A 25,594-nucleotide genomic window follows, 5' to 3' on the forward strand; every position below is an offset into this window, starting at 1 on the left:
CTGAGAGCTACACACACCACACAACAAGCTCAACTTCTGCTTTCACTCAAACACCAGTCAGTGTGTGCTCTCAGATGTACCCTAAATAGGTGTCATTTTAGCTTCAGGTAGCTGAAACCAAGCCTGTGCTATGGTGTGTGGCATGTTTGGCCTGCCAACTAAGCGATCGTTAGCTTAGCAAAAACGCTGCAGCTCCAGACACCGCAGAGCAGGCTTGATTTAGACATTGTCACTCCAACACCAGTTATTCAACTTTTGCTCTTTCAGACATCAGTTTTTATTGTCTACACCTGTTTCAGCAGAGTACCAGTTAGTCAGAATCAAACCTGTCCTGTGGTGTGTAGCACTGTTTGAATCTGTACCCTGCTTGCCAAGCTAATGTTAGCCAATCAGGCCACAGATCCGGACACCACTGAACAGGTTTACTGTCATGTTTCTGGCCTTTCAGTGCCAGTTGCTCGACTTGCTTTAAACTTGTGTTGGTGATGTTCTGTGGTGAGCAGAGCTGTTATCATGCTAGCTAAGCTAATGCTAACCAGCTTCTCTCTCCTGGTTCTGTTTGACATTTAGCAGCTCTTAGATAAATGGCTTGATGGCTTTGTTGAATGATGGCTTTTTGATTTTGAAGCAATGCTGGACAAGATGGCGCAAAAGCACTTAGGTGACATCACGCTTATATGTTGCTTAAGGTGTTGTTTTTGCCCCTGTTGATACCGTATATCGTCTACATTTTTGTAGATGTTTTGACGGTATGAAACAATTGGATACTGCTTGTAAAGCTATATTTTAATAACTCCACCATAAGAACACGCTATAAAGAAATGTTCTATAAAGAAGTTGTCACTTGCTGTTAACTATCACTGTGGTAATGTTAAAGTTACGCTTGGTGAAGCTTTCAGTCTTCAGTGTGAGAGTGAAAATGAGTTGCATTGATATCAATGGTGGATATTTGTCAATATGTGTAAGTTCAACTTCAATGCAAGGGGCCACTTGTGCCACAGACTCAGTATTTTTAGTGGTCAAAATGTATCAATACAGAATGTAGGCCTAAATCTAATATAAATGTAAGTTATTGTGGAGCTGCATTCATCAATTCATGTAATTTATTGCATTTGTAATTAAATACTGAATATTGAATAGTATAGTAAAATAAAACCTTTGACTTCTAAGGGGGAATAAAGTCTAACAATACATATTAAGTCACTGGAGCTGACTGGAGCTTGTCAGTGGTGTGCCTCAGCTCTGCTAGATGTGGCATGTTATGGTATCTCTCCCGCAGCAGTTGATTGTAATGCTATAATAACTGCCTGACACAGGCTTAGATTATATCGCTATTGAGCTGGAACGTGTAGTCCCATATGCTGTCTGATAAGATTTCTTGATTTTAGTAAAATGCCTAAAAATATAGGCTGAAGATGAATATATGCGAAATGCAGGGTAAGGGAATCTTCCATCTGCTAGATTTTTATTTCTTTTCATTGTTGATAATTTTGCTTGTCAAGATGTGTGCTTGTGATTGGTAATTCTGCTTGCTACTCCACCCTTGGGCAGCGTTTCTCAGCAGTGGTTTATTAGTTTCATTGCAGGTGTCAGTGAACTAGCCAGATTTCACTATGTGGGCGGAGTTGCTGTTGTTAGTCATCGTGCTCAGGAGCCTGTGACATGGATTACAAATGCTTTCCACTGTCAGGCTGAAGATATCCTGCAGCTTTATGAAAACAATCAGCACTGACAGATCAGATTTTACTTGTTGGGGTAGGGAAATGCTCTGAAACCTTACATAACAAATCCGTATGTCCTTATTTTTCTCAGAGCTTCGTATGATTCAATATAGCTGAAAAGGGAATGAATAGCGTGAGTAAGCTCTCACAGTAAACAAAAGCAGTAGGGCAATAAATTCATTCTTCTTTAAGGGAATTGCCCTTTCTCAGAGGTCAGAAGAGTGGTTACAGGAATAGATTCAGCACAGACTTTTATTACGTTTTAAGTCCGTAGTTTCATCTCTACATCCTACTGTGGTGATCAAATTGGATTTTATCAACATAAGCTGCCAATTGTATATGTATGTCTTTGAACATGTGCAGTAAAATCTGTGAAATCATCCCTGTGTGCTTAAACCGTGTGAAGCAAAAAGGCCCAAAGGAAATATCAAGTTGAAAGCCTCCAGTAATGTACTGCATACAGTGGCTACCCAAATGGCAGCGCAGAATCCTCTCGCTGTCAAGCCTGTGTCTCTGTGGATTTGGATCAGCAGTTTTTCTCCAGTTGATCCCTTCCCCTTCTCATGTCCCCCGCGCTCAGTTCCCATTCCCTCTCTCCAGACAGAATGTGCCAGCTGAATGGCTGCGCTGAGAGCCGCCTCTCAGTGCCAGAGCTTTGGGTTAGCCCTGACAGCTTGTGCTTGACTGGCCGTTATCACTTTTTGTTGCACAAATCGGCACAGAGCTTAATTTTCCAGCGATGGCTAGAAATACAGTCTTTCCCTTGTAATATTTTTCTCTTGATTTCTTTCCTCCCCGCTGGCCTGCGGGCTTGAAGTCTGCAGAAGTGAACTGAATTTCAGCCGTCTCAAACGGAATATCTGTTTCTTTTAATCTTGTGCATTGCTGATAAGACAATAATATTCAAAATATCCTGGTTGCAGGGTGCTGGAGGTAAAAAACGCAAATAAATTACATGGCCAAAGGCAATAAAGAACTTCAATATAACACTTCTTCAATACAAAATAAGTGAAAAGATTGATTTAAAAGTAGGTGTATGTTTAGTTAGTCTCACCATCTCTCCCTTGCTCTCGCTCTCTCTCTCACCCTCCCTCGGAGAACACCTACACTGGTTTATGCCTCACTCATGGCCAAGATCAGTATCAGTGAACAAAACATTATAACGTTAAAGCTATCCTGGCATTAACCCAAATAGTCAATGTTATGAAACAAATTAAAATGAAATATATTACAGATTTCTTATTAAATTTGTATAATGTAAGGGCATCTATACCAGGGGTGTCCAGTCTTATTTGCAAAGGGCTGGCATGGCTGTGGATTTTTTATTCCAAACAAGCTGGAGCACACCTGATTCTAATTGTTAAAACAGTTGCTATCAGCCTTTAAACTGATCAACCTGCAACCACGTAAGCCTTTTGTGAATAAGATTGGACACCCCTGTAAACATTTAGGAAAAGGTGGTGGGCTAAAGCCTTGTCCACACGCATCTAAGTGTTTAAAAAAAAAAACTTGGCAGCACAAACAGCATTTTCGGAAATCTCTCCACCCACACAGGAATGCAAAAATGACTCAAAAATGTTCACAGTAGCATGCCAGACCATATAATTTGATGTAATACGCCTCAAGAAGAATATTGTATGTCTATTGCACAAATATATTGAGCATACATGCAAAGCTAAAGCAAAGACATCAGTAATTTACTATTTCACACAGATTCAAAGTTCAAAAGATTTCTGCCAGAAAATAAAAGCTTAAAAAAAGTGAAGCAAACCTGCTGCTTACTGCCTTTGGGCTGTTAATGTTGCCATGGCTTTGTTTCTGTCTTTGAGAGGCACACACAGTTCTGATCTTGCAGACACCTGGTGTTTTTGAATTATGGAGAATCTGACTTTGGTTAATGAGAATCAAGTCATATATCTTTAAAATCATTGAGGCATTTTTAATATTTGCAGTCGAGTTGACATCATTTAGGTGAACTGAGTGCAGTACATTCTGATGCCGTTGCACTAAGGTTTAATAATAAAGTATAGCTAAATTTTATTTAAATTTAACGTTATGGACATGGTATTGCAACCAAATTTGCCGAGCACAAAGAAACAACACATTTGTCAGCTATATTTCAGACACGGTTCTGCATCCTTAATAATTGAAAACAGTAACAGCCATGCATGTGCAATGTGATGTCAGTGTTTTCATAAAGCTGTGTTTTGCCCATCCACACTAATAACAGAGTTTTCTACAGTCTTCACCCTGGAGAGGGTTTTTCAAAAACTTCAGTTTTCAGTGACTGAAAATGCTGTTTTCATGTGGACAGGGTGCCAGAACACAGAGAAAAGGCTGCATTTTCAAAAATGGATGGGACCTAACTGTTGCCTGCAGTACTATTCTGAGCTGTGTATGTATGGTACATTTAGGGTTGGTTTTAGGGCTGCACAATAAATCATATTTTTATCATTATCACCATGTGATGCAGCGTAGTGAGTGTTTCTCTGTCCTGGGATTAAAGCCTGCTTTTCCATGTGGGGAACAAGTAACTTAACCATTAGGCTAAATGTCCAGTTAGAAAACATACATGCACAGCTCAAAAACTCCTCTATCCCGAACTACAAGTCTGTAAAAACACTTCAAACACTAGGGTTTGTTCTCACATCCAGTTATGTTGTTTTAAATGTTCGATACAGCAATGGCTACTGTCACAAGAAACATATTTAATAACTTAACAAAAATAAATAAGGAAAAAAAGGCTACTTGGGAACCCTTTTTTTTGGATAGCGTATTGAAATACAGCTCAGACTGGGCAGCTCGAACTGATCCCTAAAACCGAATAGAGATTGTTGAAATATGCCTTGATTTGAAACATGCTTTGATTCTCTGATTAGAAGGAGACCAGCTAGACGTTGATTAAATTACTTTGTACGACTGCCCTCATTTTTGAAGTCAAGACAACTTGTAAGAGCGTAGTTTCTCAGGCTGAGGAGTGATCAATAGAGCAGCAGAATTAGATTCAGGATGAGTCACCAAGAAAAGGCCATACATCCATTAGACAGAGGGGATTGTTCTGAAAGAAAGGGGATATCCTGAAGCTGTAATGGTTTCACTGCTGCTTTTCCAGGTTGTTTCATTGTTCATTCAGATCACTACCTTGCATCTGAATAATCCAGTAGTACCAAACCCACCAAATTCCTTAGCTCTCTGTAATGTAAGGGAATGGTCTTTGAGAATGTTTGCACTGGAAACTCTCACTTTTATACACTGTTTGAAGATTTGGTTAGATTGTTGCCTTGCTAGAGCACAGTTTGATGAAATAACAGATGCATGAAAGCTTTCAGTGCTTTGAGTTGAAAACCATCACTGTTCTTTCATGGAAGCCTGTACATCCAGAGTTGGGGGGTTTGAAGTGTTGTTTTTGTTTTTTACTTCAATAAAATTAATAGTAGTATTAGATCTGCTTGCTCAACTTGTAAATTTTACTCAACTGTAAGCAAATAAATCATTGTTTTCAATCATTACTACAACATATGCTACATAGCAGTAATATGGAAGTATCCTATAACGTATCCTATAATCTTTTTGTCAGTGTAGTTTGGCCCCATCAAGTTGAGGACTTTTTAAATCATCTCCAAACATCTCTCCAGTCTAGAGGTCAGTGAACATCCTGAAGTATACTGCACCTCTCATAGTGAGATGGAAGGATTATGCCAAGCTCCTGCATTAGAAATCTGGTCTAACTGTTGGCCTTTGACCCAGACCCACGGTATGAATTCAGTTATAAAAATGCAACCTGAGCTCCATTAATGTAGTGCAGACTGCAGACGCAGCCCAGCTGGTGAGTGAGAAAGGGTTGAGTTCTCTTATTGAAGCTCACTAAGTGTCTCATTCTATCTGCCTGTTCTGTTCTCTGCTATCTTCCACTTAAATATATTCTCATTAGAGGCAGGGAAAACGAATTACTGTCTGGCCTCTCCAACCCTGGAGAGCTTTTGTTAAGGTAAGCGAAGCCCAGGCGGGTGTTGATGGGTTTTCAGCGTAAAAATTGCTTGAATATGGTTGAATTTGGCCAGCCGCTCAGCAAGGGAGCTGATGGTTCAGAATTGCATGTTAGAGGAAAATAGGCGGGTGTCTTGAAACATGCCCTGGTGTTCTGTTTTTGAATGTCAGTCCAGCTTGTGAAATGGTATGATTCAGTGATGTATCATTCCATGTCTGAGTGTCATTTCGAAGCTGTAGAGATTGAAATGTTTTTCTGTTTTTTTTCTTTGTCTTGTCTGTTAGGGGTCTGCAATATGACAATACATTATCGTTATTGTGATCAACTGCATCACAGTTAACTTTTCTGAGTATGTCATGGGTGAGGTCAGTGCTTTAGCACACTGAACAACTGTTTGTATCATAAAAAGTACAGGTTTAGGTCAATTATAGAGTCACAACAACAACTAGTGTATGGTAACTACATAAATTTTGTAATAAAAATAGCTGATTAGCCCATTATACTAATATCTCTGTTTATTCATATATTTTTACCATTTGTATGTTTTTTCTTCCTGGTCCTTCTTAAAGGCAAACAGCGACTTAAACAGTGTTCATAGATTTTTATTTTATTTGCATGTTTTGCTTGTGTATGTCTTACTTGTTCACAAATCTTAAAAAATACATAGTGATAGATATCATGTATTGAACATTCAACATCATGTTTCAAAATGTGGTAGCACTTTACTATTGGGCAGTGTTCATAAGGCTACTTGACACCTACATAAGCCCTTCATGACAGCTGACATAGACCTACATTCAGGAAACTATCATATAACAACAAAACAAGCAGTGATTTGGGCGCAATTGAATCAGATTCAGTGCGTGAAAATAAGCGCCTGCGCATGAGTACCTTATTTACAGAGAATTTACAACAGACGCGCCCCAATCTGCCCTTGTATGCATATAATTGACATGAAGGCCACCATAATTCATGCAGATGATAGCGAGAGAATTCTGCAGCTCGTGAGCCAACGGTTGTCCTCGTAGGCAGAGTTTGGGGCTGAGCAGGTGGTGCACTGCCCCCTCTACTGGCCAGAGGTTAAATAGCATTGTATTGTTACAATTACAATTATTGAGAAGAATTAAATAAATGAACAGAAATGTTGTAACCCTTTTTTTTTCTCCAGGTGGTAAAGTGATGATTGTGTTGTGTGATTTGCATGAACCACTGGCTGCTTGTGTGACAATGCTGAAGTATAGGTGATGCTACTGTACTAGATAAGCTATGTTTTGTATTTTACGTTGTATTTACTGTATCGTAGTGTAATGCAACAGTCTTTAAGTGGAACATATAACATGTACTCACAGCACTTGAGCATTAAAAATAAAACCCAAGTACTTCACAACTCCCTTCACAAGCATTGCTGTGCATAAAGCCATTAATATTATCATTATTTTCTATTTTTGCTGTTGTTATTGATATTAGTGAGAATAATTTTGATTATTTAACTGCAAATCAGGCATTTTTAAAATATTACGCTCTATTTTACATACCAGACGTGAGTGCGATCGTACAGATACAGCAAAGATGAAATTGATGAATAACAAAACTGTTATTCAAAACTGTTATTCGTCAATTTAATCTGACACCTTTTGGAACAAGCCTTAATATGTAGGTTCCCAGCGGGAGTGACTGACGTGAAAATCAGTCTTGGATGAAATGAAGTTGTTAGATCGCAGCATTTGACACCTCTGGAGCTTGCAGTATATTAAGAATAAAATATGGTTAAATATTCATGCTTACTTCAATTCATTAACCATAAATGAGCATGTCTACAGCAGGGAGTTGTGAAGTAATTGGCTGTGGGTTATGCTCAGGCACTTTGCCTATGCTCGCTGCCTCTGTTCACGGTGGGCTGTTCCAGCACTGTGGCCCTATATCCTATTCACACGGACTTTTACGAGCGGAGAGGGACCGAGGGAAAGGGAGGGGGTTTCCATGGAAACGGTTAGCAGGGACCATCACTGTGGTTGTTCCATGATCGGCAAGCAAATGCAAACCACATTAACAGGCACTGGCAGCTCAACAGTGCAGATTGGTCCCCATATGCAGCTGGCTGAGTCTGTTACGTAATGACATGTTGTTTGATGTCCCTTGTGTGAAAACAGTGAAGGATGCGTCATTCTGGGTACTATTTTAAGTTTTCACTTCCAGTTGTCACGATACCAGAATTTTGAGTTCCGCACAGATACTAAGGGATTTACTGATGTTTTGCTCTGTCACAATTCCTCCCTTTTGTAAAACAGTTAAATAGTGCCTGTCGTGATTTACTAGATAGGCGCTATGGTGATTTAGGGCCTATAAAAAGATCAATGGGGCGCACGCCACTCCCTTGTGCATTTGCCACATTGCATATGCATTTATAGGAGTTTCCCACTCAAAGTGCAAAGTAGATTACAATTTCTCTAATTTACCAAGGCTGATAGTAAATAATGACTGTGTGTTATTTAACGCCTGAGAAAAGCTTGGTTTATTTTTGGCGCTGCCATTGTTTGTGCTCTGAGAGAAAAGAGAGTTTTTCAAACATATTTATTTATTTTTGATAGGAAAAAACATTGGGAAATGTGTGCCATGCACGCCACATTGTTCTTAATTTGATGAAGGAAATAAAAAAACTAACTAGTTTAAAAAAAAAAAAAATCCTAATATTTTGAGTACATTTTACAGCACTACCAAAGAGCATGTTTTGCATAAATAATAATTTGGCTGTTTTCTTCTCCAAACAATTTTTCTAAGCGCATATTAAAACACTTTAACTCTCTGCTTTACTTAAGCTACTCCTTACTGCGTTATTCCCGCACTCATCAGAGATTCTTCGAAGCACTGTATGTAAGAAGTTACACTCCAAATCATACAGTTCCCAAATGACCTGGGTGCACTCAGTGAAATTAAACATGTATGTCACAATATCGCTTGGTTTTCAAATGAGTACTCAAGTTCAGGCTCAGCTCATCCTGCCAGCGAAAATAATGATTTCTATTTTGGTTATAAAGAAAATGAAAAAATGACATTTTCCTCAAATTTCTAACATGTCAAATTGATGTCTTGTTTTCTCAAAATAATTATGGTAACACTTTACTGTACAGCAGTTTTCATAATGCTGCATGTCACTTACATAAGCTTTTCATAACAGCTGACATAAACCAAAGTCATTTATGTTTTGGAAATATGTTACAATTAAAGGGTTATAATTTAAAAAGTGGCAGTGGTCATAAATGCTGTTTTTGTCAACTTCATTGTAAGTGGTTTTTGTAGACATTAGGTTGTCAGTACTTTGTGGGGTGAAATGATATGAACGCTGACATTTTAGTGGCATTGTGTCCATTTCGCAGTTCATCTCCTGTTTTTAATAGTGTCCATTTCACATGCAGTTATTAAAGTAGTATATTGGACATTTTAGTCCTGAATTTCTAACCCAAGTCATTCCCAAAGACGACACAAAACAACTGAAACTATCCTAAATTAAGTTTTTCAGTGAGAATTGAATATTGTTTACAGGAAAGCAATTTCTTATAGCAGGACTGCCAAGAGAGAAAGGAAAGACCATGAAGCAGGCATTTCATTAAATTATACAAACTTCTCATTTCACTTGAGCCAAATAAAATAAAGCATACATAAATCATTTCAGTAATAACATCATAACATCTTACAGCTCCGTTTCCAAAAAAGTTGGGACATTGTGCAAAATGTAAATAAAAAACAGAGTACAATGATGTGCAAATCATTTTAAACCTATATTTAATTGAAGACAGAACAAATACAACATATTAAATATTGACAAAACCAAGACGGATTAAAAACCGATTTTGTCTTATCTCGTGAAAATGGCTTTCATGCAAAAAGCACATGAGCCATGAGTCACATATGTTATTTACGAAGCTGCGTCTGCGTTTATTTGTTTTTAAGTTCTTATTAGTGAAGCTGCTAAATTGGCCATCCCCACTAGCACCAGTGTGCGTAGACTGACAGTAATTAGCGTCTCTCTTAGTAAGTTTGCCCCATATGTTGTATTGCAATGATCAATACCTCATTAACATGATGGCCAAAAATTCAAAACACCTGTCATTATCTGAACACCCAATATTTATTGCATTGAATTAAAAAAAAAACTTCAAATGTGAAATGAAAAATTATAGAATTTATAACATAGAAATGGAAAAATAAGTGGACTCATTCAACAAGTTCTCATGGGAAGATTAACAGTGAGCCATGGCATACATCGTAGCACAACATTCAACATTTTTTTTCTAGGAGCATAAGGTTACTGAATAAATTCTTCACCTGTCTGTTTTATAAAGTATATATAATGAGCTTGTCTCTGTCTGTCTGAGTCAAATTAGCATGTGCATTTTGACTTTCCTATAGGCAGATTACATCCGCATAATGTTAGCCTATTTAAATAAAGGACTGATAGTGTTGCAAGTAGAATACCGATTGGTTAACACACAGTATTGAGAAAACATGTGACTTTCAATATATATATTTTGTTTCATTCATCCCAGTTACGCAAGTCTCTCAGAAGATAGATCTCAAAAGGAAAACTTGGAGTTTACGCTACACACATACATACTGTACAAAAGCTTCAGTCAGCAAAAGCTCTGCAGAGTTGGTTTAATTATCTTTGTGAGGAGCAAGCCATAGCCTCCCCAGGCTACTGATAAGCAGCTCATTATATTCTATATGCGATGGCACCACTCTAGGAGCAGCACAGCCTGTAAACACACGGAGGTAATCAGCTTAGGCTAGCCCAGAAGCTGGTGTAACGTGACAGGTGTCTTACACATACAGTAGGCGCCTGCAGCAAAAAATAACATGGCTGATTCAGTAACTGGGGCTGCAGGAGGACAACCACTATCGGAATTCATTCAAACGCTAGTGCCGGGAAGCCTCGAGTATTAATCTCTCACATTAACACCCCAAGTCTCAGAAATAGCAAACCTAAAAACAATTACGGCAAAAGCAACTAAAGCATCACAGCAGGCATCAAGAAGGAAAACTACTTAATTATGCAGATCGTGACACCACCAATATTCAGTGTGATGATTGATTCGGTATGTGTTCCAATTAGGAGCATGAGATGTCAATGTGAGATGACAACCTAAAACTTGGATGTAAAACAAGAATGGATTGTTCTGAGTAGGGATGCATCAATATAGGAATGATGGGCCGATGCCGATATCCGATATTTTTCATATCTGGAGATTTAATCTGCTGATTAAAAAGAACATTTGTAAAATGCAGTAATTGGGACTACATCCACCTGGATTAGCAGAGATATGTAAAACTTACAAATGCACTAAAATGAATAAAATGCAGATATAGTAGCATAGTAATCTTTAATGATCTTCTCTTCTGGAGTACAACAAAAAACCCTAAATTAGTTGGAAAAAAACAGTTTGAAATACCGCCTGTCCGGTGCTGTTATTTTTAAAGCAAATATCTGCCAATACCACTATGATTCCGATATCATCAGTCATCCTTGACTGAAAACCTTTAAAAAAATTCAATATCAATACCAATACTTTGATGATCTTTTTTCAATGCCATATTTTAGATTACAAACTGGAAGTTGGGGTGGCTCAGACCAGAAAGGAGTGTGAGGGGCTGGAGGTGGGCTAACAGATAACAGACTACTAAAAAAGCACTGATGTTAATGATATAAATACAGAATGTAATTTAGACAGCCAATCACCAGTCTAGATTTTGAGACAAGCATGCTGATTGGCTCACGGATGCTAAGACTGACTGCTTGAAATTTGGGAACGAATGACAATTTTTTGGTACTGGGTGGTATTGAAGTAGGTCCTGAATTTTGATGCTAAGCACTATACATCCGTAGTTCTGAATAAATCTTGGGTACGTTATTTTATAGAGTTGCGCCAATATGGTACTTTGGGGCCAGTGTCGATATCTGATATATTTCATGTACATATCTGCCGATTCCAACACATAAACGTTTGTGAAATGTAGAGACTGGTACTAGATCCACTTAAATTGGCATTACAAAGAAATGTAACACTTACTTTTATAAAGTTAAAATACAGTACATTAATACAGTACAATAAACACATCATCAAATCTGTCCATTCTGTCCAAATCTGTCTATCTGTTCTCAGTCAAAGACTAGGAATGTGCATTCCGACTCATGACATTCAGTTATCTGTTAGAGTTTATGAACTGATATCTGGTTAGCCGCAAAGAGGGAAACACAGAGGGGAAAAAAATGGACTGAAAGTAATGTAGGGCTGTAGGCTTTTAGGCGACAGTGCTGGTGTGGCACAAAAATGCACTGCAGATTGCAGAGGAATCCACTTAAAAACATGTTTTATTATCCTGAAGGAAGTCAATAGGCTTTTGTGTTGGCTAATGCTAATGAGCTAACAGCTAACAAGTGTCATGTTGGGTGCTGAAGGGGCTCATTGTCTTCTCCTCAGCATTTTCTCCTCAGTGGATGATATGGCAACATGATATTTGTCAGAGAAATATGTTTTTATTGTATCTGGACCTGGCTGTCATCAGCTTGAGTAGGTATTGTAGTTCGTGACGCGGCTGCAGTATCTCTGCCTTCTCGGCCAAGTCCTTAACAAGGCATCTTTGGCAACATGCTCACATTCAGGCAATCGTGTTTTGGAGTAGCAAAGTATAACATCATATACTAGCAAATACAAGCCTATATATTTTCTCTGCCTTCTCACAATGAAACATAACGAAGACCCAAATAGTAATTTCAGTATTCAGATACTGAAGCAGTTTAGCACATCCATAATGAGAACAACACATTCTGTGTTATTTTTAGAATGTATTCAACACAATATCCACACAAAATGTGTTTGTAATAGATAACGTAAAGAGCATTTCCTCAATTCACACTTTGTTTTGAGAGTGTAGACTGGGAAGTACAAGCGTACAGCAAACTTCAGTTCCGCAATAACATACATTTAAACCTCCTTCTTAGCCAGTTTGGCAGTGGAGGCATTGAAGAGTTCCTGACACAATGCTTTGTCCTTTACAGCAGCTATGAGTTATGCATATTAGGCTAAAAGTAGAGCAACTTGTGCATTTTTTAACCTTTACAGTTGATGATCTTTTTGGTATTCCATGCTCTGGCTAGAATGAGTCAGCTTGTTCCATTTGCTCATGTGGAGCACAAATGGAGGCCTGTTACTTTGTTGTTCTGAGAATCTAGCAAGTTTTAAAAATGCCACCATGCAAAAGCCCGGAAACCATGGGGAAATGTTTTATTTTTACAGAGCGCACGCTCTCTCTGTGATGCGTCTGACACGTCATAGCCTTTTACCCTGTTCCAGGAGAGTGCTGGACATCCAGAGTATTAACATACACTGCACACCATTTAGGCTGCGCAATGTTCAGTTTCACGTTGCCAAGCAACAGGGCAGTCATGGCGGGAATGCGGCTTGCTGGGCTTCAAGCAAGCCTTTGCTTTCAAAGGAAGGTAGGTGACATGGCTCATGGCTGTTTGAGGAACATCTCTGTCAAGGATTCAGAAATGCCTAATTGGTTGACTTAACTTGCCTTTTGTTGTCCATGCAAATGCACTTTGAAGAGTTGCTGCATTTGTCTTCAAACATCTGATCCTTTCTCTGAACCTTTCTCCTGTGTTTTCTCTCAAGAATAGTGTCCACTTACTGAATAAGTCATATGCTCCTCTGTTCTAAGTAGATTTTTCCAAAAAATGAATGTTTACTTTGATGAACTACGAGAGTGCTAAGACCTCAAACATGCTGTGAGTTTTAATGTGTGGCAAGTCAAGGTTGAGGTCTCAACCCACATATATGAGTGATTTAAAATGCTGAATGCATTTGAACAGTGCTGATTTGTGTTTTGTAGAGGTAATGGGCCCTGCCTTCGCAGTGTTTTGGTCAGTTCGTGCCCTGAACACCTCACGTTGCTCAGCGATTGGTGGGCCATGGAAATTAGTAACAAATTGAACTGTTGGATGAGGATTGTTTTGTGAAAGTTCAGACCCCTAAAAAGCTTTTAGGAACACAAATGTCTACACCCAGCACAACAATTTGATGTGCTGGTACATCTGCAGGCATGAAAGAAATGCATGCTGTGAATGCACAGCTCTTGGTTGTATGTATTTCTTAATTCTTAATACTAGTCCTTTTGTTTGTCTCGTTTGCTATCACTAATACTTAAACTAGTACCAGTTTTCTTTTTCAGTAGGTCAGTCTCGCTCTTTTGGGCAAACAACATGTACAAAGCATGTCCTGTTAATAATAATGCCTCAGTGACCAATTAACGACTGATGGATTTCACCAAAATTCACCCCTTTTGGTGCAAGGGCCAGGGTGGCGGTCTTAATCTTGGACAAAGCTAGTGTAACTATTGCCTTCACCAATCACAAAGCTGATGTGGCTTCTCCTGCTCATACAGCTGTAGCAGAGCTGTATTAACATCACACACACTGATTCCAAAAGAAAATCTGGTTTGATTTTTAGGTATCAAATGTAAAATCAACATTGTGCTAACGAGAATATGATGACAATAGTAGGCCATTCACTTACATCCTTGCAAAACATGTCCTTCACCAAATTTTAACCAAGTTCTCTTTGAATACTCAGCACGCTCACAATCATCAGATTCATCTTCTCGGGGAAGGGGTTCAAAGCACAACCCAGATAACAAAATGTTCTGGTAATACTTTCTATGAATGTCGCATTTGTAAGCATCTATAAACACATTTATAACATGTTATAATGTATTCATAAGGCATTATAAACGTGGTTATGAATATTTATAAAAAAAGAATTGCACTGAATTACATTTTATAGCCATGTTTATTATACATTATGAATTGTTAATATAATGCATTATAAATAGTGTTAATAACATGTTATAATGTCAGTGCCAAAGAAGTCAGTCCCAGCTTGGAGAGCGTAAAGTAAAAACAAATACCAAGCTAACGGTGGTGTACATTACCTTTCCCACATTGGGTAAAACACTGATGGCAGCCCTAGTTTAAAATCTGATATTTGAAGCCTGTAATGTGCTTTATTGTGTATGTTTTACTGTTTCAGTAAGTCCTTCAGTAAATACTTTAACTTGAAGCCTCACTCTTAACACTGGAGGAGGCTTTAGTACAGTATGCTTCACTTTACTTAAAGCGGACAAATACGACTTATGAGCTGCTATACTTTGTTATGATCAGTACTTATAATGTATTATGTTAACAATTCATAATGCATAATAAACATGGCTATAATGTGTAATGCATTTTTATAAATATTTACAGCTATGTTTATAATGTCTTATGAATGCATTATAACGTGTTATGAATGTGTTTACAGATGCTTACAAAGGTGACGTTCATAGAAAGTGTTACCAGTCTTCTTTCGTACATTGTCTACAATATACAGTGTAGTGCAGCTTTTTAATATAATCTTCAATTTTGGTATGAAACAAACATTTAAAAAATATTACACATATATTACATTAATCGTTGGGTGTAAGGCTGTGTATTCACAGCAACTTCATGATGCATATAACCATACAAGTGTCACAATTTTTGACATTTTTTTTGGTCAGTGTTTACCTTAATTTGTTTTAACACCTACAGTAACAATGAATAAATAAATGTTGAGGGAAATCATGATGACATTTATCAAGTTTGAATTAAGTAGTTGTTAGTGTAAATGTGGGCAAAGTAACAGTTACATTTAAAATCTAACTGATTTTAAATGGCGTGCTTTAGTTAGCTATGCTATAATATTTAACACTACCTCAGATTAAGTAGCGCTGTAGTGGAGAACACCGGGTTTTGTTCCACATCAGAAAAGCACTTCTGTATAGCTGTAGTTTTGCTACTAATCTGTTTCTTTCAACGTCAGTCTCTGTAGCTCAGTGGCAGCAGGAATCGCATCCGCTGGTGTATGTCTTCTCTGAGTTTGTATTTGGGTGGTTGAGCTGTAGTCAATTGTACTACAATTTTTATAATCGAGCGCTCAGTCCATGCTACGTAATCTACAGACCGCTCTGTCTGTGAACAATTTCAAATAAAGCTGTTTAATTCACAACACTCAACACATTCAAAACACTCTGTGCACCGAGTACTGAGCAAACACACTGAGAAACTGATACAGCAGTGCTGCAAACACTGTGCACTGAAGCTAAAAGCAGGTGGTAATGTAAACAGTGGGACAACCTAGTTTCTCTATAGCCTATTATACACTGTAAAAAGTGGCTCGTCAGATCTACCTAAACAAAATTACTTCATGTGGTAACAAGCAATTGAACTAGTTTTATTCAACTTAAAAAAAACAATGTTGATTTGAAAAAATCATTCATTCAAAGTGTTTATTAAGGTTGAATAAAACTGAAGCAGTTATTTTTTAGGTAGATCTGATGAGCCACTTCTTACAGTGTACAAAAATCGTAGTAACGTTTGTATCTTGCAGTTCTTGTACATCGGCATATACCGACTTCGGTAGCAAATGTCCACTTCTTAGTTGTTTTGCCGGCCTATGTTTAGCTGGAATCTGTTTAGCTGGCCTATGTGTCTCCACCAGTACTGGGGAAGTGGTTGTGATTGTGTGTTTAAAATGGACTAAAATCATCTGAATATTTAAACTGACTCGCGACTTTGTGTCCAACTGACACAGAGTCAGTAACAGTTCGCTCTGTGTGCAGAGCCTTCTTCACTGTGTTTGTTCACTAGCGCTGCTGTGTACACTGGACTTACGTCACACGATATCAGCTGCTATCAGATTGTTGGTATCAGTGCATGAGTAAATGAGCACGATATCGGCCCAATACCAGTACTGGTATTGATACGTCCCTATTTATTACATGTACTATTTGTACTTTTTATTAAAAACAAAGCTGCAATCTTTACAGCAATGTCTTTGAAGGACCGCTTTTCTAAATAAGTGTAAAGAGCCTTTCTGTAGAACCTCCACATATTGGAAAGGTTCAATGGCAATAAAGCTTTTTCCTAAAACCATAAATTCAGTCTAAGAACCATTGAATAACTTTTATTTTTAAGACTGTAGTATATTGTTTTGTCCCCGCCCCCCCCAGCATTGCTCTTCCCTCTGCCTTTTTTTATTTATTTATTGCTATTCCACTTAACTGTTTACAAGCTGTGAGGCAAGAAATATGATTAGCAGAGAAGATCTCCATTAATCACCACACCCTCCTATATCTATTCCACTTCTCTTTTGCACATGGTGCACATGGATGCATCAGCGCTTATATGAGCGAAAATTGCACTTATTGGATGATTCCCCATGTCTTTGCGACATGTAGCAGCGTTTGCGTAGGTTGTTGCAATTGATGAGAGGGCCCAATAAGTGCACCCACACAGAGAGAGACGCTTTGTTCTTAGGCTGCTGCACTCCGATTAAACCTTACCGTTGTGGATCAGAGCACTGAAGCCAGGTTTCAAACAATGGACCAGAAACATGGGCTCTAGCCTTCTTCCCTTCTTCTTCTTTATGAACAATTTTCCGTGACACACCCTAATCCAGCAAAGTCTTTGCAGTCTGATATTTTGTCTAAGTTGTTTAGCCATAGTGAGAACATTTTGGGGGTTCTACAGTTCTGGGATTCTACTGTGAGCAAATCAGAAAACTTGAGAACTGTATGTTAATTCAATAACTGTATGTAATTTTGGCCTCCACAAGCAAAATCGACTGCAGTTCTTGCTTTCTGTGCAGTGGCATGGCTGCAGCATTAAAATGAAGTGTAGCTGTTTAGCAGTTGGGCACAGTAATGAGCTGCACAAACTTCTGATTAGGCTCAAGTGTTTAAAATCACAGGAGCTCCTGGGGTCTGACGAATCTTGAGCATTTCCGCGACCTGTGTTAATCAGAATTAATGATCACAATCACAATATCTCACAAAATAACCATTTTTGTCAATCGCTAGGAAGCAGTGCTCCTCATTGATTTTAATTCACCAGGTCAAATACTAATTACAGTGTGGTAATTATGGCCATGTAGGCCAATATTGTGATACTGCGCAGCTCTGACAAGAACTTGTTTTACGTAAGACATCCGTAAATGTGAAAAACTCTTTAACTACAGCAATTAGACCGCTGTGGTATACTTTCCCATCCTGCTCTTTCTCAAGCAGTCCTGAGCTGGGAGAAATTACTTAGCTCTATCCTCAAAGGCCATCCTCCTCTGGAGTGCAGGAAGAAATGGTTGTGGTTCAAAAGGGCGGTCACTGTTCTCTCTTTCTTGGGTAACAGTATGATGGTCAGAAATGGGTTTACATTAGGGGTGTGAAAGTGCACCTGTACATTGTGATGAATCTGTCTGAAAGAGATGCTTCAACTGTGTACGGCTTGGAGTAGTAGAATTGATTTCTATGGATTATAATCATTTTCAGTGAAGGTGTTCAAACATACAAATGCTAGGGGATCTGATATTTATAATGCAGTAACATGGTGAATTATGAATGCCACAAATTTTTCAACACTTAACACATTTTGCATTTTGCTTTACACTTAGAACCATCCATAGCGGTCACACCTGAAACCCAGATGCTTGCATGCTGTATGATAGAGTGTGATTATCTTCTTTACATTAAGCTCCAGGCCTTTTTTGTAACAAAAAGACCAGCATATCTGTTTTTTTTAGACTTGAGGCTTGAATGCTGAATGTAGTGTGCCAGAATGTCAGTTCATGCACTCCACTTAATACTTGATACTTAATACTTAATAACTGTAAATAATGTAGAATAATTATAAATGCAATTTGGTATGATACAATTTTTCTGCTTCAATTCCTGCTTCAGCACCTTCAGCAGACTATGCTGGACAGTGCTTGTAGGCGACTGATGGATAAATCAATGAGCAGCAAACTAACAAAAGCAACAGGGCAGTGATACAGTTTTCTTTCAATTTGTAACAAGAATTGGAAACATTGACTGTACATACACTGATAAGCCAAAACATTAAGACTGATATAGAGAATTACATCAATTATCTCGTAACAATGGTGCATGTCAACGTCTGGGATATATATTTTACAGTATGCGAACAGTCGGTTCTCGTAGTTGACTTGAAGAACGAGCAGAATGTGTCACAACACAGTGCGTTGCATCCTGCTGCACATGGGACAGAGTAGCAACAGAGTGCTCAGAGTGCCCATGCTAACCTCTGTCTACAGTCGAAAGCATCTACAATGGGCCTGTGTACATCGGAACTGGATCTTGCAGCAATGGAAGAACGTCGCCAGATACATGTGTGATGTTTACCAGTTGAAGTGATGGCACCAGGATACACTGTGGAAAGAAGACAAGCCTGTGGATAGAGTGTGATTCTCTGGGCAATGTTTTGCCAGGAAACCCTGGGTTTGGGCATTCACGTGGACGTCAATTTGACACGTGCCGCCTACACTGCAGACCAGGTAGGCCCCATCTTGGTGATGGTATTCCCTGATAGCAGTGGCCTCTTGCAGCAGGGTAGTCTGCCCTGCCATATTGCACACATTGTTCAGAAATAGTTTGAGAAACATGGTGTAAGATGTTGCCCAGTCCTTCAAATTCCCCAGATCTTACTCCGATCGAGCATCTGGGGAAAGTGCTGGAACTGTGGGGGCTCCACTTTGCAATTAATGTCTTGGGGCCTGATACCATAGGGTACCTTCAGAGGGCTTGTAGAGTCCATGCCTCGACGGGTCAGAGCTGTTTTGGTGGCACATGGAGGGCCAATGTATTATTAGGCAGATGATCATAATGATTTTTACTTATCAGTACATGATATATAGGATATATAATCTCATTGGTTGGAAAATGTGGCCACAGTTGCCCTCACTGGACGCTGTGATGAAACCATGGTAAAATGTGTTCACTCTGGAAATTTTTTTATGTTCGTGTGAACCCTGCATTTATATGATGAAAAAAATGTTTGTGAATATTGAAAGTAATAAATACATGCTGATTAAGCATAATTTGTTCATTCATATCTAAAACATAATGCACTGCTTTTTAAATGAAAATGGAATTTCTTTTTGCACTGAGTCATTTCTTAATTGCAGTGCACTGGAAAAAGTAGATCAGTTTACATTAATCGAATGTGTAAGGTTCCACACAAATGAAATATATTACATCAACTTAAGTTAATTAAGTAGTTACACTTAGTAATTATATTGATATTTCATTCATGTGGAGCCAGTGTTTTTTTCAGTGTAGAATCTAATTATTGTCAGTTTAGAGCTTTACAGCCCTAGTTGATATGGATTGTTATGTTTTTTTGGTCTTAATTCTGTTTTTCATCCTATTTCTAAGTGGATATTCAATTATGTACAGTACTGTCAAAGCAGCAGACCACTATGCAAATATTTATTGTGTATCTATCAAATATGTACAGTGTTATGTTTTTCAGCCAGGTTGTGTTTGTTTTATGAGAGTCTGATTTGGCAGGTACTCAGATAGTCAGGGCTGTGGTTCAAAGACCAAATCTATCATTTCCTCTTCCACTATGCATTAAAATGTCCACCTTTTAAGGGAAGAAGAGAGGCTCACAGAAATAACTGATGAAGATTTGACATGACGGTGTTTATTCCAAAAGCCTCTACACATTCATTTAGCACAGGCAGCACATGTGTAGCTAATAATAGTTGTGTCAAGACATAAGAAATGGCCTCTCTACAAAAACAACACATTCTCAGGCATATTGACGGAATATGCTGATTTAATAGGCGCTGGACTGCCTTCCCTTTTGACCATGTTTTTTATTAAATTACTTGAAAGACTAAAAGCCACTGAGCACCTTCTGGGCCTGGATCAATGTTCTTTTTTTATCCACTCTCCTTTACCTATGCTTATTTCTCAAAAAGGCTCTATAGGTCAAACATGATGATGAAAAATGCTGTGATTTGTGATTGAAATATCAATCTATTTGCTCTTGCCTTGCTTTGTACCTCTCCTCAGCTTTCTGCATAGTCGCCCGAACATGCCTGGGCAGCATGCGTTCTGAAATAGTCAGAGACATCATTGATTAAAAAAATAAATAAATAAATGAAAAGAAGAAAAACTGTGTTCCACAGAAATTTGCATATTTGTGTTGCTGATCATCTAGTAATGTGACACGCATGATTAGGATGTTGGCCTACTAATTATGGCCGTGTTTTAAAGTATAAGGCTGAGGAATAACTCAAGCGAGAGGTTGCTCAGTCTGATCATCTTCACACCCTGTTATCACAAGTGGTTGTGTCAGCGGGGTTTCCATAGTTACTTGTTGCGTCGTTGTGAAAGTGGTGAGGTCAGCCACCGGTTAGGAGTTAATGGAATGCACTTTGAAAGACTCTACGTACTCCTGAATTATGCATGTGCAGAGCTACAGAAAAGTCTTCATCTTTGAACCCCAAATATGTTCATAGACTTCTTTGCACCCATTCTGTCAATCTCCTCTTTATTTCCACGTTTTTGATAGGGGGGGAAAAGCTTATCTAACTACACCGCAGTGCTTACGATAGCAACTATTGCATATAGGAGTTACGCTTATGTTCTTGAGTACTGCTAATTGTGCTGTCATATTTTAGCACCTGATAAGGCATGTCTACTGCCCATACTCTTAATTTCCATCTGACCTCAATTTTATTTAAAGTTAGAATGTGTTCCGTGTGTACAGTAGGGCCTGGCCAAAACTGATTCCTGAAAATTCCAGTTAATTCCAATAACATCATGTGGTATCATTTAATATGGTCAAAAACGTTTAGCAGACCCCTCTGATTTCAGTTAAATAGTGCTTTATTGACTATTGTTAGTTGTCCAATGTAAATTGTCATATGTGATTTTAGTGTTTCCCTGTATTCTTTCAGGCCTGGTGGTAGACCCTTTGAAGCTACTAGTGTTGTGCCTACGTGCTTCCATCAAACGCGTCTGGGGCAAATTTTTCATGAACAACACGAACATTTTGTGTCATTCTCGTATTTAATTCAGACATATGGCATTAGGAGTAGCCAGTTTCCCGAAGACCTGCAACTTGGATCCATCCTATGTCAAGAATCAAGCAAAAAGAAAGTACATTTGACCACCTCATCAATTTCAGACTTCACTCTGTTAGAACACACGTCAATAGTGAAAACAGCACAGTACTTCTCATTGCTCTTTCTCTTGCCAAGAAAATTATGAACAGGAATGAACTGGAAATCAAGGGAAATAGTAAAACATAAAAAAATGCTAACTGACTATCTGTGGAAATATTAGTGGAAAAGCTTTCTGTCCCTATCAAAAACAAAACCACTGAATTCATCTTTGCCCTTGTAGATACATGCCCTCCTTCATAGCTGTACGACATACCTGTGTAGACCTCAGTATCAGCTGATATCTTCGGGCCGCAGTCCCTTTTAGTGTGGCTAAAAGTGTTCACTCATGCCAACCCCAGTTCTTCTTTCTGTTTTCCAGTCTCTCTGCGAGTGGACATCACACCTGCGCATGGCGAAATCAGTGTTGGAGAATCAAAATTCTTTCTGTGTGAAGGTATGTTTTACACTCACAGCTTCATTCTTCTCTTCAAGACAAGCCCCTATACAATGCCTTTTTGTTGTTTCTTCACACTCATCTATGGGTATTGCATGTTACACCTCCTCCCTGCCTGTAACTCATCTCAGCGTAGGCTGAATCGCTTTCACAGGTTTCCCTCTCTTGGGCTTCATTTAAAGACAGTCTCTGAGATACGGGCCAGCAGCTCTGGTAATTGCTCTCCTCACCGAGCCATTACCAAAGCTTCTAGTCCAGTGATTTGGCCAGCAGACTAGTAACCACAGGATTGCCTGGCTCGCTCAGATTTTAGGCACTTCCTGCTGTTCTGCTTGCAAGTGGAGCACTTAATCTCAATTGATTCCACTGAAATATTCTGTTGCCTTCAGACCTAATTTACTCCTGATTGATGCGCTTGTTTTTATACGGATCCTCTGGCAACATTTGTTTAAAGGAATGATGTATATCATAGCTCATAGAGTTTAGCATTAATAATGCAGGATGATGAATGCACCCGTACGTGTTCTGTTGTTGCGGTGTAGTTATGGGTGGAGTGAAGGGAATCGACTGGTTCTCACCAAGCGGCGAGAAGATTGAAACCAACAGGCAGGATATCACGGTGTTCCGGAATGACGAGACATCCTCTACCCTCACCATCTACAATGCTAACGTCGATAGTGCTGGCACGTACAAGTGCGTCGGCACCAGCGGCGACCAGCAAGCTGAAGCCACAGTCAACGTGAAGATTTACCGTACGCCTCTGGTTCTTGTTCATTTTAACTTGCTTTTGCTCCCTCCCTCTTTGCCCGTTTAGTGTGATTCCTGTTCATTTGGGACTATGTTTCTATTGAACGAAAGGCCATTTAAGTGGCGGTGTTCGCCTTTTATTACGCCACAAAACTAAATAGTCTGCACACTGCACAATCAAATGTGATAAAGTAGACCAAAAGTCCACATTTTATGAGGAGCTTATTAAGTCCTAAGTTTTCAGAGAGTAAGAGTAAAATACAGAGTATGTGACTTATGTGCATTAGGGACTACAAAATGCTGATCATTTGCTGAAACATTTTCATGATGTATAATTTTTTTGTATTTTTTTTTCTGCAGAAAAGATTACCTTCAAAAATGCCCCATCCCTACAAGAGTTTACAGAAGGGGACAGTGCTGTTATCGTATGCGATGTCATAAGTTCCCCTCCACCCACTGTCATCTGGAAGCACAAAAGGGCAAAAATCCAGTATGAAAAAGATGGTAAGATTCAGTATAGCCGCTTTTTATCCGTGTAATCATTTTTATTGACTGCGCGTGTAGCATTTAATATAGAGGAGTTCTGTTTTGTCTTTTACCACTCAGCAGGGAAGAACATCTGAGCTCTCCATTACAGTTGTTTATTTCTACCTTTTCCAAACATACAATGAAAGAATATTAGCATTTTTATTTTAACCAACAGAACCAGAAAACATCTGATTTAAAAGGCATCATTCATGACTTGATTGGTATTCTGGTTCATTTGCAGATGATTAAATTCAATGAAAAAGCTGACAGCACAGATTAATTTCCTTTACCTGACAACCAAAGTCCAGTGTTTTTGACGCTGTGCATTCGCAGTCTTCTTGGACTTCTTGATACAGCTATAAATCTGTTGTAAAACTACTGCCTTGCCTTCAGTGCGCTTCAAGGTCTTGAACAACAACCACCTGCAGATAAGAGGAATCAAAAAGACAGATGAAGGCGTGTACACCTGCGAGGGGCGTATTATGGCCAGGGGCGAGATCGACTTCCGTGCAATCAGGGTGGTAGTGAACGGTAAGCACTCCTCCGCTGATCTCTCTGTGCCTTTGTTTGAGCTTTAAAGCATTTGTGGTTTTGAACTAAATTGCTCTTTATCACATATGGGTGCCATGCTGCTGCTGTTTATCCCAGACACTCATTACAATGATTGGTCCTGAATGGAGCAATTTACCACTGCCAAGAGTTTTCTTGAAAAAAAACACCGCGAAAGTCAGCCAGGCATGACGGCGCACACGGACAGAGCATTAAAAGTTTGCAAAAACAAGAGAGCTCCCAGTTTAGCGATAAATGTGTTTATGGTTCACATATTAAATAATTGTTTGCAGAGGCTGTTTCAGAATATTATATTCCATCTTGTAAGGCTTCAGCAGAGCGGCAAGAAGTCAGTCTTTTCATCTCTTTTCCCAGAACATTATAGTTCTCCACTGAGACAATATTACCTTACATTCCTTTCCAGTTGAATTGCGCAGTGCTAAATATTCATAGTACTCAGGCAGCTTTACAAAGTAGCTGTTTTGTAAGTGTGTTATTTTAAGGTACGTGTTGCCGCTTTGAAAAAGACATTTACAGTAGAGGCTTTTCTGTCTACGGTCATGCTCTGCTGACTTCCATTGAGTCGCTGTTGCGGTAAATTACTCTGAACAGACCAGATCATCAGACAGGGTGTCTCTAGTGAACAACAGCAGAGCACCCATGTGATAAACATCAGTTTGGTTTGAAAGCACGGACCCTATATTTTAAAGTCTGTGTATGTACATCTAAGCGTCCACGTCAGGTCATGTATAAAATGTAGTCTTTGTCCTACCGTCTCTTAGTTCTCCCCACCATCAGAGTTCGTCAAGCTGAAGTGAATGCCACAGCTGACTTGGGCCACTCAGCAATGCTGGCCTGTGATGCGGACGGCTTCCCTGAGCCTACCGTCACGTGGACACGGTAAAGATCGCTCACTAGAGCTGTTTTTAAAGAGCTAAAAATTCTGATAACAACAGCCTTTGGGGCAGATTCACTAAAGGAGGTGCTAATTACCGACAGTCTACCGACACTTGTGGCCAAATTAGCGAGTTATCTAATAAGAGCTTCCATGCAAATGAAAACAAGTGCACCTCTGTAATTAACATATGACCAGCGCAGTATAAACCCCTTTTTGGCAAACATGGTTTTTGTAGGAGAGCGTTTTTCTGCCGGATAGGAGGAAAAAAGGTTTCTCCTTCTCTGATTGTGATTCAAATTGTGACTCACTGGGTCCAAAAAATTACTACTGTAATCAATATTTTGGCTTAGTAAGTCCTTAGAATGAGAGAGAATGTGAATATTTTAACATCAGAAATAATTATTTTATTTTTAATTTAAAAAAAATGAGTATCCAGAAAGTGCATGGTTATTTCAAGTCATTATTTTGTGAAAGTAAGATGTTGTTTTGGCATAATACATCAGAGTTTTGAGAAAATAAGCAATTATTTTGACTTTCTGTTTAGGAACACATGTTCGTTTAGCTGGTGGGATGGACTGAACTAGAGTTCCCTGTTGAATGACTCTGGAAACCGTGTGATACAGTAAAATCCCTGTTTCGTTTCAATGGGTGTGTCCTGGTTGTTTG

At 38.9% G+C, this 25,594-nt stretch overlaps 1 protein-coding gene across 6 annotated transcripts in view; it reads left to right on the forward strand.

The window, feature by feature from the left end:
- The window catches only part of ncam1b (neural cell adhesion molecule 1b), a 101,458-nt gene that overhangs the window by 28,355 nt on the left and 47,509 nt on the right, over positions 1–25,594 (forward strand). For all 6 annotated transcript variants that reach the window (XM_036560543.1, XM_036560554.1, XM_036560566.1 and 3 more), the window contains exons 2-6: positions 22,132–22,206; positions 22,749–22,958; positions 23,314–23,457; positions 23,875–24,012; positions 24,813–24,930. In XM_036560543.1, the coding sequence (XP_036416436.1) occupies positions 22,132–22,206; positions 22,749–22,958; positions 23,314–23,457; positions 23,875–24,012; positions 24,813–24,930 (685 nt within the window). The remainder of the gene's footprint in view (positions 1–22,131; positions 22,207–22,748; positions 22,959–23,313; positions 23,458–23,874; positions 24,013–24,812; positions 24,931–25,594) is intronic.

This window comes from Colossoma macropomum, unplaced genomic scaffold, assembly GCF_904425465.1.
Source record: "Colossoma macropomum unplaced genomic scaffold, Colossoma_macropomum, whole genome shotgun sequence".
NCBI classification, from domain to species: Eukaryota; Metazoa; Chordata; class Actinopteri; order Characiformes; family Serrasalmidae; genus Colossoma; species Colossoma macropomum.